At 52.2% G+C, this 21326-nt stretch overlaps 1 protein-coding gene across 1 annotated transcript; it reads right to left on the bottom strand.

Moving 5' to 3' along the window:
- Positions 1-940: 940 nt before the first annotated feature.
- On the bottom strand, positions 941-20536 carry LOC115082343 (ras-related protein Rab-3D). Its single transcript, XM_029586579.1, has 5 exons — positions 20384-20536; positions 7140-7367; positions 2653-2771; positions 1858-1982; positions 941-1268 (listed from the first exon to the last, which is right to left on the bottom strand). The coding sequence occupies exons 2-5, from the start codon at positions 7365-7367 to the stop codon at positions 1081-1083; spliced, it is 660 nt and encodes a 219-aa protein (XP_029442439.1). The 5' UTR covers positions 20384-20536; the 3' UTR covers positions 941-1080.
- Between the last annotated feature and the right edge of the window lie 790 nt (positions 20537-21326).

The following is a 21326-nucleotide window of genomic DNA, read 5'->3' on the forward strand; positions in this document are numbered from 1 at the left end:
AACCTAGAGAGGAGCACGCAGGCCGGAGCGGTGCCAGGGGCAACCTCCCTGTGCTGATGGGGAGCGGTGAAAGAGGCCGGCAGGGTGAGACGCTGTTCCAGAGTCATTCTCCTTTCCGTTCGGACGTTTGTGTCCACCAAGCATCGTGTCTGGAAGAGACAGCACCTTCAAAAACCCGGTGCCCCTCATGAAATGACCTGCCGGCTTTCTGCTGCTGGGAGAATTAAAAAGCTAACCTGGGCTTTTACTACCTGGCAGCCCTCGTGCGAACGGAGCCTCGTGAGCTGGGCCTTCACAGCATTTCAGAAAGTGGATATGCAGCCACCACCTGGATGGGAAGGTCCAGCATGAGAGCTTCCCAGCGGGGAAGGTGAGAAGGAACAGCGCTATCATCGCCCAGCTGCAGAGGAAGAGAGTGAGGCTCATGCCCAAGTCACACAGAGAGACTCAACGACAGAGCCAGCATCAGATCATCCTGTGCTCATGGATTTAGCTACTACAAAGTACATTCTCCTGCCTCCCCGATGCCAGCCAGCATCTCCAGAAAGATCTGGCGATTCGGTTCTTTTTTTATGTGGTTCATGGACTTTTCGCCTCTTGGTTTTCTGATTCATAAGCTCCCTTTGGGAGGTCACGCTAGAATTCACCGACGGCCTTCCCCGGGAAGTTTGGCTTTAGTGAGACAGCGATGCATTATCTTTCTGGTTGAGGATGTGTAGGAGGGGAGGAGGGACGCAGGGGAGAGTTGCAGCAGAGGAGAAGGTGAAAGCACCAAAGGCAGGAGTGTGTGCGCATGCGTGTGTGTGTGCGTGCGTGCATGTGTGTGTGTGCGCGCGTGCATGTGTGTGTGCATGCATGTGTCTGTGTGTGTGCACACACATGTGTGTGAGTGTGTGTATGAGTGTGCGAGCGTGTGTGCGAGCGTGTGCATGCGTGTGTGTGTGTGCATGCTTGCGTGTGTCTGTGTGCGCGCGCACATGTGTGTGAGTGTGTGTATGAGTGTGCGAGCGTGTGTTTGTGTGTGTGCGTGCATGCATGTGTGTGTGTGCGTGTGTGTGTGGGCAGAAGAGAGACCCTTGTTTAGCAGGAGCAGCTGTTGGACTGCTGCGGGGGAGTCTCACTCAGGTTGGCATTCTTGCTGTTGCTGACGGGGGAGGAATTGGCGTCCAAGCTCTCGTTCATCTTCTCACATATAATGTCCACCAGGCGCTCAAAGACCTGCTTCACGTTGATGTTTTCCTTCGCGCTGGCTTCAAAGAATTCAAAACCTGGGGGAGGAACAGGGGGAAAAGGAGCGTGAAACGTCTCTGCCAGCAGCTGCACAAGGCCTCGCGCGCGCGGGGCGCGGCGCGAACCCCCGGCACGCGCCGCGCTCTTCTGGCTGGAGGGCGGCCAGAGCGAGGGGCGAGGCCTGGCTGTCCTTTGCGCGCTGCGCGGCCGGGACGCTGCGCGGATGGCCCGCTTGGGTGTGTGCTGCGTTTGACCCGCGGAGGCCGCCCGCCTGACGCCACCCCTGTCGCCAGAGCGTGCCGCACATTCCTCTGGGCAGCGCGCGCGGGATGTTTCCCCGTCTGCTGCTGGGGGTATCTCGTCACCCGCTCACGGTGTGTGCATGATAATTGTGCGACTGATCGTCATCCACTAATCGGAGCTGATACGGAGGGAGGCGCAGGGTCCTGACAGCATCCAAGGCGGGTCTGACTGCTGCGTATATTTAAAAAAAAACAACAAAAAAACCCCCCCGACGTGGGCTGTAAAAGGAGGACGATAAACATGACGCATAGTGAGCAAAGGCGCCCGGGCCCGTCTGGATGCCCATAGAGACCTAGAAAGCCAAGGAGGGGGAAATCTCCTGACCTAGCTCGTCGGCCAGCCGCTTCCCGTCCTCTGCGGGGATGACCCGGTCGTCTTCCAGGTCGCACTTGTTCCCCACCAGGATCACCTGCGCGTTGTCCCAGGAGTAGGTCTTGATCTGCGTGGCCCTGAGCGAGAAAGGGAGAAACGGATCAGGAAGGGGGAGGGGGGGGGGGAGGGGAAGACGCCATCATCCCCGGCAGGCATTGCCCAGCTCATCGGGGGAGGGGGCCAGGCTGATCCGGGCTTCCCAAAATCCTGCCGGGTTTAAGAACATAATTTTGATAATCCTGAGAAGCGGGGCCGGAGTTCACGGCTGTCAGTCCCTCGGCCTCACCGCCCTGCCCCAGCATCTCCCTGGCACACGTCCAAGGAGTCGCCTCCTGCCTCCATGTCATAAGGGCTAAGCAGGTCCGGTCCTGGTTTTACCCCTGTTGTATTTCTCATTACCCCCAACTACAGGTTCCCCCGCATGCAGTGGGGAAAACCATGCCCGGGTTACCCTTGCCCCATAAGACAGGGAGTCAGGCTGCAACCTTACTCTCCCCGCTCAGCGTGGCTCCCCTCCCCTTCCTTCGATCCAAGCAGAATCCATTCGGGGGACGAAAGCAGCTGGCACAGGCACGACCGGCCGCCCCTTGGCACCCTTCCAGCAGCAGGTGCCAGCGAGGTGGGAGCATCCCTGCAAATCCTGAGGATTTCACAGCCCCTACCACCCCCTCCCCTGCATTATCTCTGCATCGCAAGCCGAAAACAGAAAGCTGGCAGCAAGGCGTCAGGGCGAGGGCATCTTCTTACCAGTCCTGCACTGCGTTGAAAGAGTCCTGGTTTGAGATGTCGTACATCAGTAAGAAGCCCATGGCCCCCCTGTAGTAGGCGGTGGTGATGGTTCGGTATCGTTCCTGGCCCGCTGTGTCCTTAGAAAAAGGCAGCAAAAGGGAGAAGTCAAGGGTAGAAGGGACAGCCAGGCCGGGGAACCCCCAGGAGAGAGCAATGCAGCTCCGAAACCAGTGCATCCGTACCGGAACCTGATTCCCCAGACGTGAGCGGCGCGACTGGCTCGGGCAGTCCTGTGAGAGGAGCAGAGGCCGGGAGTCCTCCAGCTGCCGGCAAATAACACAGCTCCACACACACAGATCACTTCCTTCCCAGCCGGGAGTGAGAATCCAGGCCCAGGGAGGGAAAGTGACTCCCCCCAAGGTCACACACACACAGAGAGTCAGTGACAGAGCCGGGGATTAGAGCTGAGGCACAGGGAGGGAAAGTGACTCCCCCCGAGGTCACACACACACAGAGAGTCAGTGACAGAGCCGGGGATTAGAGCTGAGGCACAGGGGGATAAAGTGACTCCCCCTGAGGTCACACACAGAGAGTCAGTGACAGAGCCGGGGATTAGAGCTGAGGCACAGGGGGATAAAGTGACTCCCCCTGAGGTCACACACAGAGAGTCAGTGACAGAGCCGGGGATTAGAGCTGAGGCACAGGGGGATAAAGTGTCTCACCCTGAGGTCACACACAGAGAATCAGTGACAGAGCCGGGGATTAGAACTGAGGTACAGGGGGATAAAGTGACTCCCCCTGAGGTCACACACAGAGAATCAGTGACAGAACCGGGGATTAGAGCTGAGGCACAGGGGGATAAAGTGACTCCCCCTGAGGTCACACACACAGAGTCAGTGACAGAGCCGGGGATTAGAGCTGAGGCACAGGGGGGATAAAGTGTCTCACCCCGAGGTCACACACAGAGAGTCAGTGACAGAGCCGGGGATTAGAGCTGAGGCACAGGGGGATAAAGTGACTCACCCTGAGGTCACACACAGAGAGTCAGTGACAGAGCCGGGGATTAGAGCTGAGGCACAGGGGGATAAAGTGACTCACCCTGAGGTCACACACAGAGAGTCAGTGACAGAGCCGGGGATTAGAGCTGAGGCACAGGGAGGGAAAGTGACTCCCCCTGAGGTCACACACAGAGAGTCAGTGACAGAGCCGGGGATTAGAGCTGAGGCACAGGGGGATAAAGTGACTCCCCCTGAGGTCACACACAGAGAGTCAGTGACAGAGCCGGGGATTAGAGCTGAGGCACAGGGGGATAAAGTGTCTCACCCCGAGGTCACACACAGAGAGTCAGTGACAGAGCCGGGGATTAGAGCTGAGGCACAGGGGGATAAAGTGACTCCCCCTGAGGTCACACACAGAGAGTCAGTGACAGAGCCGGGGATTAGACCCTGTCTCTCCCTCGCTTCCTTCTATTTGGTCCCCGTATCTGTTGTTTGTCCCAGCCACCTACGTCAGTTTCCACCTCATCAGTTGCAGGAAATGGAGATCAGTTTAACGCACCAATTAACATTTCCACAGTTGGAAGGTTTTGTTCTCCTTGTGGAAAAAAAAAAAATCAGAGTGTGGTGCGGGCTTCAGCGTTGGCAAGGAAAGAGCAAAGCTGCCGTCTGACGTCTCCAGCGTCTCTCACGCACAGGGCTCTTGTGACGGAGCCTGGGAGACAAGGCCCGCGTTGCCACAGCAACCTCCTTCCATCCCCATGTCAGAGACGGGCTCCTCGCCCTCCCTCCCCTGTCTCCAAGGCCAAAGGCCTGGCACCTAGCAAACATTTCTCTTTAGAGAGACAGCTCCTTCCCTTATTTCTGGGACCGCCGCTGCCCCCTCCACCAGAGGTTTCCGTTCCCCCCTTCATCCATTAGCGGAGGAACATCCTTTCGCAGCCCGCTAATAACACCTTCTATGTAGGTTTCTGCAAGTAATACATAGAGCTTGTGCAGGCCCAGCTTCCAGCCCTAGTACTGCCACCATCTCTCAGTGAGTGACCTTCAGCACGGCGACATTCAGAGCTATGGCACCTGCAGACTCAGCTTCCAATCCCACTGCTGCCACCATCTCTCAGTGAGTGACCTTCAGCACGGCGACATTCAGAGCTATGACACCTGCAGACTCAGCTTCCAATCCCACTGCTGCCACCATCTCTCAGTGAGTGACCTTCAGCACGGCGACATTCAGAGCTATGACACCTGCAGACTCAGCTTCCAATCCCACTGCTGCCACCATCTCTCAGTGAGTGACCTTCAGCACGGCGACATTCAGAGCTATGACACCTGCAGACTCAGCTTCCAATCCCACTGCTGCCACCATCTCTCAGTGAGTGACCTTCAGCACGGCAACATTCAGAGCTATGGCACCTGCAGACTCAGCTTCCAATTCCACTACTGCCACCATCTCTTACTGTGTGACCTGCAGCATGGAATCAAAACAAAGCTGTGACACCTGCAGACTCAGCTTCCAATCCCACTACTGCCTCCATCTCTCAGTGAGTGACCTTCAGCACGGCGACATTCAGAGCTATGGCACCTGCAGACTCAGCTTCCAATCCCACTACTGCCACCATCTCTCAGTGAGTGACCTTCAGCACGGCGACATTCAGAGCTATGGCACCTGCAGACTCAGCTTCCAATCCCACTACTGCCACCATCTCTCACTGTGTGGCCTTCAGCATGGAATCACACAAAGCTGTGACACCTGCAGACTCAGTTTCCAATCCCACTCCTGCCACCAGCTCTCACTGTGTGACCTGCAGCGAGTAACTTAACCTCTTCCTGGGATCGCAAACGCTTTGGTTAAGGAGCACGTATATGTGTGTGTGGGTGTGGTAAGTGTGCGTGAGGGTGTTTTCTCATTTGTGGGTGTGCATCTGTGGTTGTTTTCCTTTCTTTGTCATTAGTATTTACCTGCTGTTGCTACCATTAATCCTGGTATCCCTGCTCCATGATAATCATCATGTCCTGCAAACCTCAGCCCACCAAAAGGCATAAACCCTAACATCACCTCCCCCTGACACTCTAAGCATCCCTCCATTCAGGCAGGCTGAATCCCTCTCTCCTCCCAACTCCCCATCCCTCCCAGAGCCCTGTGCTGACCCACCCCCCCGGGGACAGGTGGGAACCCAGCTCCATGTCAGCATCAAACTCCATGCAGGGTTAGGTTTTCTCACTCCCAACTCCCTGCTTACAACAAGTGGAGGTAGCAAGAGATTAATCCTTCCCTGCCCACTGAAGGCAGGAAGCCCCCACAGCAGGCAGAGTAAAACCCAGGCCCGGCTCGGCTTCTCCCTACTGACATGGAGCTATATGGTAACCCTAGCTGAGGGGTATATATGCTCTCATGGGCGTAGCCCGAATCTCCACACCCCTTGGGTACACGGAGTGAGTGAGTCAGCGTGGACTTTACCAGAGAAATCTCTTACTTCCACGAGCCGGAATCTGTCAACTTGACCTCCCTTCTTCCTGTTCCCAGGCCCAGGCGGAGCAAGGGCAGATCTGATCCCTGCAGAGCAGGGACTAGAGACAAATACAGGTCAGTGTGCTGTGTGTACAGATACCTGTATCAGTGCACACGTGTTGTATGTCTGTGTGGGCTGTGCGTACACGTGTTCCTGCATGTGAGTGTGCTCTGTGTGTGAGTGTGCATACGCGTTCCTGCATGTGAGTGTGCTCTGTGTGTGAGTGTGCACACGTGTTCCTGCATGTGAGTGTGCTCTGTGTGCACACTTGTATGTCTGTGTGGGCTGTACGAACATGTGTTCCTGCATGTGAGTGTACTCTGTGTGTGAGTGTGCACATGCGTTCCTGCATGTGAGTGGGCTCTGTGTGCACACGTGTTGTATGTCTGTGTGGACTGTGAGTACATGTGTTCCTGCATGTGAGTATGCTCTGTGTGTGTGTGTGTGCACATGCGTTCCTGTATGCTGTGTGTGCGTGCTGTGCATACACATGTTCCTGCATGTGAGTGTGCTCTGTGTGTGTGTGTGCACACGCATTCCTGCATGTGAGTGTGCTCTGTGTGCACACTTGTTGTATGTCTGTGTGTGTTTGCACATGTGTTCCTGCATGTGAGTGTGCTCTGTGTGCACACGTGTTGTATGTCTGTGTGGGCTGTGTGTACATGTGTTCCTGCATGTGAGTGTGCTCTGTGTGTGAGTGTGCACATGCGTTCCTGCATGTGAGTGTGCTCTGTGTGTGTGTGCACACGCGTTCCTGCATGTGAGTGTGCTCTGTGTGCACACTTGTTGTATGTCTGTGTGTGTGTGCACATGTGTTCCTGTATGCTGTGTGTGCAGGTACCTGTATCAGTGTGTGTGTGTGCTGTGCATACACGTGTTCCTGCAGGAGGAGGAGTGCACGGCGTTACTCCTCCTCTCCCGCCTCCCTCTTCCCCCTCCCACTCTCGAGCGCCCTGGGCACGTGCCCCCCCCCCCCCACCCCCTCACGCCGGGCACTCACCCAGATCTGCAGCTTGACCCTCTTCTCGTTGCGGTACACCGTCTTGACCTTGAAGTCGATGCCCACGGTGCTGACGAAGGCGGAGGTGAAGGAGTCGTCCGCGTAGCGGAAGAGGAAGGACGTCTTGCCCACGCTGCTGTTGCCGATGATCAGCAGCTTGAACATGTAGTCAAAGTTCTGGTCGGCGGCATCTTTCTGGGTCTGCCGGGCGTCGTTGGCAGAGGCCATCTGAGGACAGAGAAGCGGGCACACAGGGGCCGGCTGGTGAGAGCGATGCCTTCAGGCCCTGGCCCTGCCATTCTCTCTCCTCTCATATCATTATTCAGTCAGGCGAGGGGGGGTCACCCGCCAGAAAAGGCCAAGGACATTTTAACGGGTTCGGGCTCCTGCTTGATTCCAGGGACGACTGCTGGGGAACGGGTCAACTGCTTCAACGACAGGGGGAATGAAGAAAAGAGGATTTATATTCAAACAACCAACAAGGACTGAATTGCACGGGCTGGGTAAACAAGGGTGGGAGTAGCTTGCGGGGGGGGGGGGGGGGGGGAAGGGAAATAGAACCAAAAAGTTACTTAAAAGGGCCAAGAGTAACAGAAAAGTATGAAAAAAAAACCAAGTGTGAAAGCTTGCTGGGCGGACTGGATGAGCCGTTCGGTCTTCCTCTGCCGTCATTTCTATGTTTCTATGATAAGCAGGGGTGACTGCTGAGGGCGAGGCAAGGAGCAGGTGAAAGCTGGGGGCAGTGACGGGGGAGGAGGCGAGGGTTAACGTGGGCTGATGAGGGGGGCACCCGGGCGGGGTGTGGGTGAATGCTGGAGGTGATAGTGGGGGGAGCTGGGGCAAGATATCACTGTCTCAGGCAGGAGAAGACAGGACTCGTGAGGGACCCTGGCACATGCAGGAAGGCAGGGGGCTGGCGAGGGAATTTCATCACAATAGGATACTCTCTCTCTCTCTCTCTCTCTCTCATGAGATGTCACAGGCCGTCCACGCCGTCCTCGACTTTCATAAACGCCAGACCCTATACAGGCCGTGACCTTAAACCATTCGGCTCCTCAGCCGCAACATTTCAGCCACAAATGCCATCTTCATGGAAACAGACAGAAAGGCCCTTTAACATCTTCCTGAATTTTGGAAGGGGGGGGGGGTGTTCTTCCTTCATATTTCGCCGAAGAGTATTTGCAAAGCTCGGGAACCCTTTCGCGAGATTCATCTCCAGACGGATAATCCTGAATGACGGAAGATCTCAAGGCGCCTACCGGGGCGATGAAGCTCGAGAGCCGCCCGAAGGCTTAACGTCAGGATTTCAAAGCAGATCCCTCCGTTTAACGGGAAGCCGAGGCGTGAGTCCTTCAGGACCGGGTGATGATATCTGCTCAGGAATGGGAGTCCCGGCTCCCATCCCCGCGGTGGGATCCTGAACGAGTTGTGAGGCCTTTATAAAGAGTTTTTTTTGTGGGAGACCGAGGGTATCGGGCGTTACAATAATCTGGTGAAGGCAATGCTGGAGAATGCACGAGCGTTCTTAAAACCAAACTCGCTCTTCGCAGCATCGTGTAATTTCAAGCAGGCCCCTTGCATTGCTTGAAATTGCTTGCAAGCTTCGAATCCACAATGACCCCAAGGTTCCTTGGCCTCTATCACCCTCGGGTTTCTTTTCACTTCATCTACGACCAGAGACTGAGGAGCACATGAGTCGGGGAAATCCAGCTTAACTATAAGATTTCTCTTTTTCACAAATTTAGGAGCAATCTGGGTTTTTTTTTGTTACGCAATCCTTAAGGGTCATCAGAGAGTTCAAACCTTCTTAAGAGGACGGTCAATCCAGTCAGTGATTGGGACAAAGGACTGAAGATCGTCGGCAAAAACAAAAGACGATACCCCTACATCCAACTGAGACAAAAATACAACAGATTGGGGCAATATAGACATTAAAGAAGGAAGCCGATAAGGCCAAACCTTGAGGTACCTCGGTACAAAGCTGGAATTCATCGTTTTATCCCTGGAACATAAATTGATATCGATCCCTCAGAAAAGAAGAAAACTATTTCAGAATAGTATTTCCTATCCCTATATCAGCAAAACGCTTGATGAGAATAGAATGATCAATAGGGCTGAAGGCTGCTGTTAAGTCTAAAATGACAAGGAAAAACCGAAATACTCCTGCCTATGCCACAAGATAGCAAGGGAATGCCCCTATCTCACCTCTGAGAGCTCAAGTGCAAGACCTAGTGCTACAGGTGTGCTGCCAGGGCATACACCTCAGACATGTGCATGTATATTACCCAAGAACGTAACATGTGCCATCCCCTGATCCCTCCAGTCCAAGAGGTGACAGCTCTGTATCCCCTGCACCCCTGCCCCCATCCCCTGATCCTGCCAGACCTAGAGGTGACAGGCTCTGTATCCCTGCTCCCATCCCCTGATCCCTCCAGTCCTAGAGGTGACAGGCTCTGTATCCCTGCTCCCGTCCCCTGATCCCTCCAGTCCTAGAGGTGACAGGCTCTGTATCCCTGCTCCCGTCCCCTGATCCCTCCAGTCCTAGAGGTGACAGGCTCTGTAACCCTGCTCCCATCCCCCTGATCCCTCCAGTCCTAGAGATAACAGGCTCGGTATCCCTGCTCCCGTCCCCTGATCCCTCCAGTCCTAGAGGTGACAGGCTCTGTATCCCTGCTCCCGTCCCCTGATCCCTCCAGTCCTAGAGGTGACAGGCTCTGTATCCCTGCTCCCATCCCCTGATCCCTCCAGTCCTAGAGGTGACAGGCTCTGTATCCCTGCTCCCATCCCCTGATCCCTCCAGTCCTAGAGGTGACAGGCTCTGTATCCCTGCACCCATCCCCCGATCCCTCCAGTCCTAGAGGTGACAGGCTCTGTATCCCTGCTCCCGTCCCCCGATCCCTCCAGTCCTAGAGGTGACGGGCTCTGTATCCCTGCTCCCGTCCCCCGATCCCTCCAGTCCTAGAGGTGACGGGCTCTGTATCCCTGCTCCCGTCCCCTGCTCCCTCCAGTCCTAGAGGTGACGGGCTCTGTATCCCTGCTCCCGTCCCCTGATCCCTCCAGTCCTAGAGGTGACGGGCTCTGTATCCCTGCTCCCATCCCCTGCTCCCTCCAGTCCTAGAGGTGACGGGCTCTGTATCCCTGCTCCCATCCCCTGATCCCTCCAGTCCTAGAGGTGACAGGCTCTGTATCCCTGCTCCCATCCCCTGATCCCTCCAGTCCTAGAGGTGACGGGCTCTGTATCCCTGCTCCCATCCCCTGATCCCTCCAGTCCTAGAGGTGACGGGCTCTGTATCCCTGCTCCCGTCCCCTGATCCCTCCAGTCCTAGAGGTGACGGGCTCTGTATCCCTGCTCCCGTCCCCTGATCCCTCCAGTCCTAGAGGTGACGGGCTCTGTATCCCTGCTCCCATCCCCTGCTCCCTCCAGTCCTAGAGGTGACGGGCTCTGTATCCCTGCTCCCATCCCCTGATCCCTCCAGTCCTAGAGGTGACAGGCTCTGTATCCCTGCTCCCATCCCCTGATCCCTCCAGTCCTAGAGGTGACAGGCTCTGTATCCCTGCCCCCATCCCCTGATCCCTCCAGTCCTAGAGGTGACAGGCTCTGTATCCCTGCTCCCATCCCCTGATCCCTCCAGTCCTAGAGGTGACAGGCTCTGTATCCCTGCTCCCATCCCCTGATCCCTCCAGTCCTAGAGGTGACAGGCTCTGTATCCCTGCTCCCATCCCCTGATCTCTCCAGTCCTAGAGGTGACAGGCTCTGTATCCCTGCTCCCGTCCCCTGATCCCTCCAGTCCTAGAGGTGACAGGCTCTGTATCCCTGCTCCCATCCCCTGATCCCTCCAGTCCTAGAGGTGACAGGCTCTGTATCCCTGCTCCCATCCCCTGATCTCTCCAGTCCTAGAGGTGACAGGCTCTGTATCCCTGCTCCCATCCCCTGCTCCCTCCAGTCCTAGAGGTGACAGGCTCTGTATCCCTGCTCCCATCCCCTGATCCCTCCAGTCCTAGAGGTGACAGGCTCTGTATCCCTGCTCCCGTCCCCTGATCCCTCCAGTCCTAGAGGTGACAGGCTCTGTATCCCTGCTCCCGTCCCCTGATCCCTCCAGTCCTAGAGGTGACAGGCTCTGTATCCCTGCTCCCGTCCCCTGATCCCTCCAGTCCTAGAGGTGACGGGCTCTGTATCCCTGCTCCCGTCCCCTGATCCCTCCAGTCCTAGAGGTGACGGGCTCTGTATCCCTGCTCCCATCCCCTGCTCCCTCCAGTCCTAGAGGTGACAGGCTCTGTATCCCTGCTCCCGTCCCCTGATCCCTCCAGTCCTAGAGGTGACGGGCTCTGTATCCCTGCACCCATCCCCTGATCCCTCCAGTCCTAGAGGTGACGGGCTCTGTATCCCTGCTCCCATCCCCTGATCCCTCCAGTCCTAGAGGTGACGGGCTCTGTATCCCTGCTCCCATCCCCTGATCCCTCCAGTCCTAGAGGTGACGGGCTCTGTATCCCTGCTCCCGTCCCCTGATCCCTCCAGTCCTAGAGGTGACAGGCTCTGTATCCCTGCTCCCATCCCCTGATCCCTCCAGTCCTAGAGGTGACAGGCTCTGTATCCCTGCTCCCATCCCCTGCTCCCTCCAGTCCTAGAGGTGACAGGCTCTGTATCCCTGCTCCCGTCCCCTGCTCCCTCCAGTCCTAGAGGTGACAGACTCCGTATCCCTGCTCCCATCCCCTGATCCCTCCAGTCCTAGAGGTGACAGACTCTGTATCCTGCTCCCATCCCCTGATCCCTCCAGTCCTAGAGGTGACAGGCTCTGTATCCCTGCTCCCGTCCCCTGCTCCCTCCAGTCCTAGAGGTGACAGGCTCTGTATCCCTGCTCCCATCCCCCTGATCCCTCCAGTCCTAGAGGTGACAGGCTCTGTATCCCTGCTCCCATCCCCTGATCCCTCCAGTCCTAGAGGTGACAGGCTCTGTATCCCTGCTCCCGTCCCCTGATCCCTCCAGTCCTAGAGGTGACAGGCTCTGTATCCCTGCTCCCATCCCCTGCTCCCTCCAGTCCTAGAGGTGACAGGCTCTGTATCCCTGCTCACGTCCCCTGATACCTCCAGTCCTAGAGGTGACAGGCTCTGTATCCCTGCTCCCGTCCCCTGATCCCTCCAGTCCTAGAGGTGACAGGCTCTGTATCCCTGCTCCCGTCCCCTGATCCCTCCAGTCCTAGAGGTGACAGGCTCTGTATCCCTGCTCCCATCCCCTGATCCCTCCAGTCCTAGAGGTGATGGGCTCTGTATCCCTGCTCCCATCCCCTGCTCCCTCCAGTCCTAGAGGTGACAGGCTCTGTATCCCTGCTCACGTCCCCTGATACCTCCAGTCCTAGAGGTGACAGGCTCTGTATCCCTGCTCCCATCCCCTGATCCCTCCAGTCCTAGAGGTGACAGGCTCTGTATCCCTGCTCCCGTCCCCTGATCCCTCCAGTCCTAGAGGTGACAGGCTCTGTATCCCTGCACCCATCCCCTGATCCCTCCAGTCCTAGAGGTGACGGGCTCTGTATCCCTGCTCCCATCCCCTGATCCCTCCAGTCCTAGAGGTGACGGGCTCTGTATCCCTGCTCCCATCCCCTGATCCCTCCAGTCCTAGAGGTGACGGGCTCTGTATCCCTGCTCCCGTCCCCTGATCCCTCCAGTCCTAGAGGTGACAGGCTCTGTATCCCTGCTCCCATCCCCTGATCCCTCCAGTCCTAGAGGTGACAGGCTCTGTATCCCTGCTCCCATCCCCTGCTCCCTCCAGTCCTAGAGGTGACAGGCTCTGTATCCCTGCTCCCGTCCCCTGATCCCTCCAGTCCTAGAGGTGACAGGCTCTGTATCCCTGCACCCGTCCCCTGATCCCTCCAGTCCTAGAGGTGACAGACTCTGTATCCCTGCTCTCATCCCCTGCTCCCTCCAGTCCTAGAGGTGACAGGCTCTGTATCCCTGCTCCCATCCCCTGATCCCTCCAGTCCTAGAGGTGACAGGCTCTGTATCCCTGCTCCCATCCCCTGATCCCTCCAGTCCTAGAGGTGACAGGCTCTGTATCCACACGGGCAGTGCATTTGATGGTCCTTCTCCAGTGTGGAGATTTTCTTAGCTTACTGGGTGCTGTTTATTGAGTGGGAAGGTGCTGCTGGGACTGACGCCTTCTGTCTTTCTCTTTATCCCATGCTGATGTTTGCTGAAGATTTAGAGAAAGGCTCCTAGCACCTTGGCAGCCGAGGATGTCTCGGAAAAGGGGGAAGGGCGGAAGAGATGGAACGGATAAGGGGCAGAGTCCTCTGAGAGATCAGGCACGGCTCCTCGCGTGGATCAGTGGCCCTGGGCGCTAAGGGACATGAATGGGGACCCCCGTCTTTTCAGCCTCTGGCCGCCCAGTGCAGCCTGTAAATTAGCGGCTGCTTTAACAGGGAGGACTGCGCTGGGGAACGCCTGCGACGGGTGCCCTGAGTTACAATGGGTGCACGTCCCTTCGTGCCTCTGCGGAGGGTCCACGGGGCCTTGGGACATTTCCCGCTTTATTTTAAAACGCTTGCGCACACCGATTCGCCGAAGATCCCCTGACACGACCGTATTTCTTCTCCCCTCCGGTTCGGAAACCTCCAAAGTTTAACAATCAAGCCCAGCGAACGTGCATCTCAAATCAGTGGCGCTCTTGCAGCGCAAGCACTAGAATTGCACTGCGTATAGCAAGGATTCGAGTAAGAGGAACCACACGGGGCAGTAATTTTTTTTTTCAATTTCTCTGGAGCAATCGACCTCGCGGTTTCACTTGACACCAGCTCCGGGGCTGGCGTCGGGGGGTAGTAGCTAATGGCCTCGTCTGCATGGCATTTATACACGTGATGAGCGCCGTTAGCTGCCCGTGAGCTCGGAGGCGCCAATCCCCTTATTGCATTGGGCGTCGGCACGGCGCGTCCGAAAAACGCCCGTCCAGCTGCGCGTGGGCCGGTGGAGCTGGGCTGAGCGCACTCTGCTGCTGCTTTGGCCTCCGGTGTGACACCGGCTCTTAAACCTGAACTGAATCAGGGGCAGGTGAAGAGCCCTGAGATCCTCCGCAGGGCGTCGGCACAGAATGTGGTTTCCCCCGGGTCACCTTTCCTGTTCTGATCCTGACAAACCAGTCTGAATGAATCACACAGGTCAGCCGCAGTGCGTGTCGGAAGGGAGCCTGTGGTGCGGCTCTCATACTGGCACCGTACGCTCCTTCATGCCGCAGTGTATCTCACCGCATGCTCCATCATGTGTATATATATATATATAATACACAGAGCCCCCAAAAGTGCTGCCTGCCTGTTGGCGACTGGTGAGGTGATATGAGACATCATCCCGCCAGCTGCTGAGGAGAATGCGTGCGAAATTCAGAATCCATGCGCGTATATTTCGAGCTCTGCACGTAGCCCAGAGGGCGTAGGCCCGGGTATGCTCTGCCCTGAGCCTTCAGACACGCTCGATCTCCTGGCTCACTGCACGGTGATGGCAGCGGAGCTGCGGGACATTGAGGCTGGGAGGATTCCCAGAGGATGCTGGGCTGCCTGCTGGGTGCTGGATGGGAAGGAGGCCAGGAGGCGTGCGGCCTGGAAGAGTGATCCGCAGGCCAGTGGGATTGGAGGGAGCCTGAGAAGTGGGTGGAAGGGGAGTAGAGGAGACATGCTTTGGTCAGGTCAGGTGGAGAGTGGTGGAGAGGGGAGGGGAGGGGTGAGTGGTGGGATGAAGCTGATAGCTGGGGGCTGGGGTGGGGAGATACTCAAAATTACAACAGGGGTGAAGGTGATGTTGAGAACAGGACATTGCAGGGGCCTGGAATGTGACTAGGAACCTCTGGGAAATTTCACTGGGTATCAGCTAGTTATATCGTAATATCTCATATTACATCGTATTCAGCAACCTAATCATATCTTGTCACATCATACACTCCATTATATCATAATGTATCACACAATATGCAGCATTATATCATAGTGTATCTCACTGCAGACTCCATTCTATCATGTCATAATAACACCATGTACTCCATTATTTCATATTGCCTTATATCACACCGTGTGCTCCATTATATCATTTTACATCATATGCGGCAATATATCATATCTCTAATCATGCCATACACTCAGTTATATCATAATATATCATATCACATCATAGACTCCATTATGTCATATCTCATCTTATACAGCATTATATCATATTTCTTATCACATCATACACTCCATTATATCATAATATCTTGTATCACACCGTATACTTGATTATATCTCATATTACAACATATGCAGCAATATATCATATCTCTAATCATGCCATACACTCAATTATATCATAATATATCATATTACACCATATACTCCAATATGGTGTATATGAGATATTATGATATAATTGAATATATGGTGAGATATGATATAATGGAGTGTATGGTATGATAAAAAAAAAATATAATGCTGTACATGATGAGATATGACATTATGGAGTATATCATGTGATTATGTCATATTGTATAATGGAGTATATGGTGTGTTATGAGATATAATATAATTGAGTGCATGCTTGATAAGAGATATGATATAATGCTGCATATGTTGTAATATGAGATATAATCAAGTATATGGTGTGAAATGAGTTATTATGATATAATGGAGTGGTATGATGTGATAAGAAATATGATATAATGCTGTATAAGATGAGATATGACATAAACTCCATTATACAATATGTCATAATCACACCATATACTCCATTATTTACTTATTTATCTCATTGTACGTGGCATTATATTTTGTCACACCATGCACTCTGTTATATCATAAAATCTCATATCACTATGCATGTGACATTATATCGTAGTGTTTCTCACCACAGACTCTATTATATCATAATATGTCATTTCACGTCATTTACTCCAAATCACCAAGACCCAAATGTAAGTGTTCCCAGGGTAGCTTCACTGGGGAGAGGGGTGTAGGAGCAGCTTTATGGAACAGATTTTGATTACAGTTTTATTGTATTTTATAATACTGTATTTTATTTAATTAGATTATATTTTCTACTGTATTCTATGCATTTTATTGATGTAAGCTGCCCTGGGTCCCTTACATCACAATATCCCTTTAGAACATAAAAAGTGCCATGCTGGGTCAGAACCAGGGCCTAGCAAGCCCTGCATCCTGTCTCCAACAGTGGCAGGCTGGGTCATTTGGATGTACCCAGTAGATCGTGATAGGAAAAGTCCTTTCCATGTCCCTCACTCCCTGGAGTGGAGACCACCAGATCTCTCTGGCTAGTAATTATTTCTGGACCTGTCTTCCGGAAACATGCAAACCTTTGTCTTAAAGTCCACTGTACTACCAGCCTTGACCACATCTTCCATAGTTTAACTGTAGTCACACTGCATACGCCATTGTATCATATCTCATATCACACTGTACATTAATATCCCGTATCACATCATATCTCATTTGTTAAACACCGCTAGCAAGGGCTGGAGGCAGCTTGCAGTATGAAACAAATAACCCTAACGAATCAGTAAAACATCCCGTACCCCCAAAATACAAGAAAACTTGACATTTACATAAAACATAGGACAATTTACAATATGTATAAACCTCACACATTTTCCTCTCTCTGACGTCCCAATACCGTAACAAAAATCGGATCCATGCACCCAGACCAACAAGTCCAATAACCACGTACAGCATATCACATTCAAGTTTCCTTACAAATACCTACATGAAACCTATTCCTCTAACCTCCTTAGCTCATGTGCTCTGAAATACCCTCTCCTTCACACCATGTGCCAACTGAAATCCATATATTTAATTATTATCTCAGAACCTTATAGAATACTGGGCCCAGTATGCAAAGATATCCGGTTATCTGGACATTAGTTATCCGGTTAACTGAGAATGGATATTCAGCAGCAGGAATATAACGGGATTGAGCTGGTGTAACTTATTGGGTTAACTTAACCGGATAAGGCTGAATATAGGCACTTATGTCCCCCAAGTTATCCGGCTATCTACTTAACCGGTTAAATCCTAACCAGCCTTTGAACATAGCCAGATATTCCAGTGGCTGCCACTTACCCGGCTAAGCAGCGTTTCAGTGTTGGTCCCACTATATATTACATTACATATTTAACTTCAGATCATATATTTCACTGTGTCATAAGAACACCCTATGTACTATTACAGTATATGTGGATAATACATCACACATATATATATATATGCTCTGTATTGTAACCTTATCACACTATTTCATTATATTATACCTGTAGTATAGCATCCTGTCATTCATTATATTGTAAGTCAGGATGTATTTCAACATTGCATCAACATTTTATTATGGGCATTATATTATGTTATATAAGGTTAGGTTATATTATATTCTGTGCTATATTATGTTATGTGTCGCTGTGTTTTATATACATATATATATATATATATATATATATCATCTCGCCCTTGTAATATTTACCCTATGGTTATGCTATATTTTTCTGTATTATACGTTACACTGTTACCCCACCCATGTTATATTTATCATATGGTTGCTATACTTTATTTTCTGTATAAATAATGAGTTAAGATTATATTATGTTATATAAGGTTAGGTTATATTATATTCTGTGCTATATTACATGATGTATTCTAGTTTATGTTATGTGTATATGTGTATAGAATGTGTATATATATATATATATATATATATATATATATATATATATATACACATTCTATCATCTCACCCTTGTAATTTTTACCCGATGGTTATGCTATATTTTTCTGTATTATACATTACACTGTTGCCCCACCCATGTTATATTTATTTATTTATAAATTTTATATACCGAGGCTCAATTAACAGGATTAATTATCACTTTGGTTTACATTACAACCAGCAAAAATAACACAGTCTTGTTTTACAATTAACAGGGTGGAGATAACCTGGATAAAAAAAACACTGAACAGGGTAGAAATAATCTGGATAAACAAAAAATGTGTGAAGCAAGTATAGAGAACTGGATTTGTATAACTTGTGTGAAGATCAGGGAAACTGAGTAGAGGAGGACTATGAAGGCCTCAAGTTGGATAGAGGACTCATGATGCGGATAAGAACCAAGGCTGAGGTGAGTGGTTATGGGAAGGCTTGTTCGAATAACAAAGTCTTAAGTCTCTTCTTAAAGGTGATTGGACATCGTTCCAGCCTCAGTTCAGGAGGGAGCAGGCTCCGTTGCTTGGGGCCTGAGGCGGATATAGCTCTCTTACCGAGGGAGGTCTTGATGGTGGGTGTTTGAAGAGTTCCTCTCTGGGCAAGTCTAATTGGGACGGACCTAGGTGTGGAGTTGCACAGGTATTGTAAGCTCCAGAGGAGTGACGTTGTGTACGGCTCTGTGAGTGACTCTTAATAGTTTATGAAGGATTCTAAACTTAATTGGTAGCCAATGTAGATTCTTTAAAAATTGGAGTTATATGGTCCCTCTTGTTGGATTTTTGTGAGGACCCTGGCCGTGGCGTTCTGTAGTAGCTGGAGAGGTTTGAGTGCGATATCAGGCAGGCCGTGAAGGAGTGAGTTACAATAGTCAATTTTGGAAAATATAATGGCTTGCAAAACTGACCTGAAATCGTGGAAATGGAGAAGTATAGCAGCCATATTTATCATATGGCTGCTATACTTTATTTTCTGTATAAATAATGAGTTAAGATTATATTATGTTATATGAGGTTAGGTTATATTATATTCTGTGCTATATTACATGATGTATTCTAGTTTATGTTATGCGTTGCTGTGTTTTATATATATATACACATTCTATCATCTCGCCCTTGTAATATTTACCCTATAGTTATGCTATATTTTTCTGTATTATACGTTACACTGTTGCCCCACCCATGTTATATTTATCATATGGCTGCTATACTTTATTTTCTGTATAAATAATGAGTTAAGATTATATTATGTTATATGAGGTTAGGTTATATTATATTCTGTGCTATATTACATGATGTATTCTAGTTTGTTATGCGTTGCTGTGTTTATATATATATATATATATATATATATATATATATATATATATATATATATATATACGCACATTCTATCATCTCGCCCTTGTAATTTTTACCCGATGGTTATTCTATATTTTTCTGTATTATACGTTACACTGTTGCCCCACCCATGTTATATTTATCATATGGTTGCTATACTTTATTTTCTGTATAAATAATGAGTTAATGCGTAAAGGTTTCCAGGACGCTCCCCCGCAGTGACTGTATTGATCCCACGTGAACAAGGGCATCCTTGGAAAGCCCACGGGTTCCGCCCTCTTGCCCAGAGGTCAGCAGATCATGACATTTGACCTCTGACCTCAAATGGGGAAAAAAAAAAAGAGATGGGCTGTTTGGGGCATCACAGGCTGCTTTCAGGCAGATCCCGTGCTGCAAAACTTTCCTCGCTGGCCACGGACGATCAAACATCATGGAGGGGGGTGGGGGGGGGGGCATCGCTGCCCCTACCCCCCACCCTCTCCAAAATATCTCTCTTTCCCGGCCCTATCATCACCTCTTCTCTTTGCTCCGGGAGTTCCCCAGAAAGATCACCCGCCACAACACCACCCACTACTCTGTACGGGAAAGGTGCGTGCAGCCACCTCTGGGGTGGGGAAAAAAAATGGTGACCAAAGGCTGTGGCTGCCCTGCGTGGGGGGGAGGAGGACTCGTGAAGAATGGTGGCCGTTGATTACTGTACGCACTGGTCCACCATGATTGGTTTCTACTGTAGAGATGGAGGGGTGTCCCCCTAGTAACAGAGTAACCTGTGGTCCATCCCTTCAGCAGCATTTCCTGAAGCCCAGATGGAAGAGGTGGCCTGAAGGGTGCAGGGCTTAGGAGGATCACTGAGAGGGAGAGAGGGAACTGACAGATCTAGGCTGAAATTGGGGAAGGAAGTCCTGACACCCAAGGAGAAAAGGCAGGCAGTGCAGAGAGACAGCCCACCTCCCCAGGCTCCGACTGAAAACAGCTGTCCCGCCGTCTGCCGTCTCCCTGCTCCCCAGGCGCTGAGAGGGAGCACATCTGGGTCTAGGCGCCTGTCCGGGGATCCCGCAGCGAACATCTGGAAACTTTCAGCCTGGGCTGTGAACTGCTGGGAGCCCCCGTTACCAAGCTCCTCTCCTCTGCCAGATGTTTCCCTAGCGGAAAGCCCTGGGGACGGCACCCCCCCCCCCCTCCCCCCCTTACCTCACGGAGCTCCTGCACTGCTGCCTGGGCACCGCCACCTTTTCCTCCTTCACACTCTCTCTCTCTCTCTCTCCACCCGGATCTGACTTATTTGCAGACCTTAAGCCTCTGCTAGGAAATCCCAGAGAAGGGGAGAGCAGAGGAGAAGGTGTGATCAACCCTTCCACATCACCCGCCCTCCTCCCGTCAAGCCTGGGAGCTGCAGGCAGGGCTCCTCCTCTGCAGGGCCCGCTCCCTCCCTCCCTCCCTCCCTCCGCCTCTCTCACTCTGTGCAGCCCAAGTTCCTGCTCCTTTCCTTGCCCTGTCATTGTACGCAGGCCTACACCTTCCCCCCCTCCCTGTCACTGTATGGGGCCCACTTCCTCCCTCTCCTGTCCCTGTATACAGCCCAGTTCCTGCTCCCTCCCAAGCCACGTCACTGTATGCAGTCCTACGCCTTCCCCCCCCCCCCACTCCCTGTCACTGTATATGTACCAGGGCCTGCTCCCTTCCTCACCGCGTCATCGTACGCAGTCCAAGGCCTATACCTTCCCTCTCCCTGTCACTGTATATGTACCAGGGCCTGCTCCCTTCCTCCCCGCGTCATCGTACGCAGTCCTACGCCTTCCCCCCCCCCCCCTCCCTGTCACTGTATATGTACCAGGGCCTGCTCCCTTCCTCACCGCGTCATCGTACGCAGTCCAAGGCCTATACCTTCCCTCTCCCTGTCACTATATATACAACCAGGGCCTGCTCCCTTCCTCACCGCGTCATCGTACGCAGTCCAAGGCCTATACCTTCCCTCTCCCTGTCACTGTATATGTACCAGGGCCTGCTCCCTTCCTCACCGCGTCATCGTACGCAGTCCAAGGCCTATACCTTCCCTCTCCCTGTCACTGTATATGTACCAGGGCCTGCTCCCTTCCTCACCGCGTCATCGTACGCAGTCCAAGGCCTATACCTT

The sequence above is a fragment of the Rhinatrema bivittatum genome, unplaced genomic scaffold (assembly GCF_901001135.1).
Source record: "Rhinatrema bivittatum unplaced genomic scaffold, aRhiBiv1.1, whole genome shotgun sequence".
Classification (NCBI taxonomy): Eukaryota; Metazoa; Chordata; class Amphibia; order Gymnophiona; family Rhinatrematidae; genus Rhinatrema; species Rhinatrema bivittatum.

What these genes read in the sequence shown, in the direction of transcription:
- LOC115082343 (XM_029586579.1), bottom strand. Translation starts at nt 7,367, where the DNA reads ATGGCCTCTGCCAACGACGCCCGGCAGACCCAGAAAGATGCCGCCGAC. An exon ending in TTCAACGCAGTGCAGGACTG is followed by an intron (nt 1,983 to 2,652) that starts GTAAGAAGATGC and finishes TTTCTCGCTCAG; the next exon opens with GGCCACGCAGATCAAGACCT. An exon ending in GCGGCTGGCCGACGAGCTAG is followed by an intron (nt 1,269 to 1,857) that starts GTCAGGAGATTT and finishes TTCCTCCCCCAG; the next exon opens with GTTTTGAATTCTTTGAAGCC.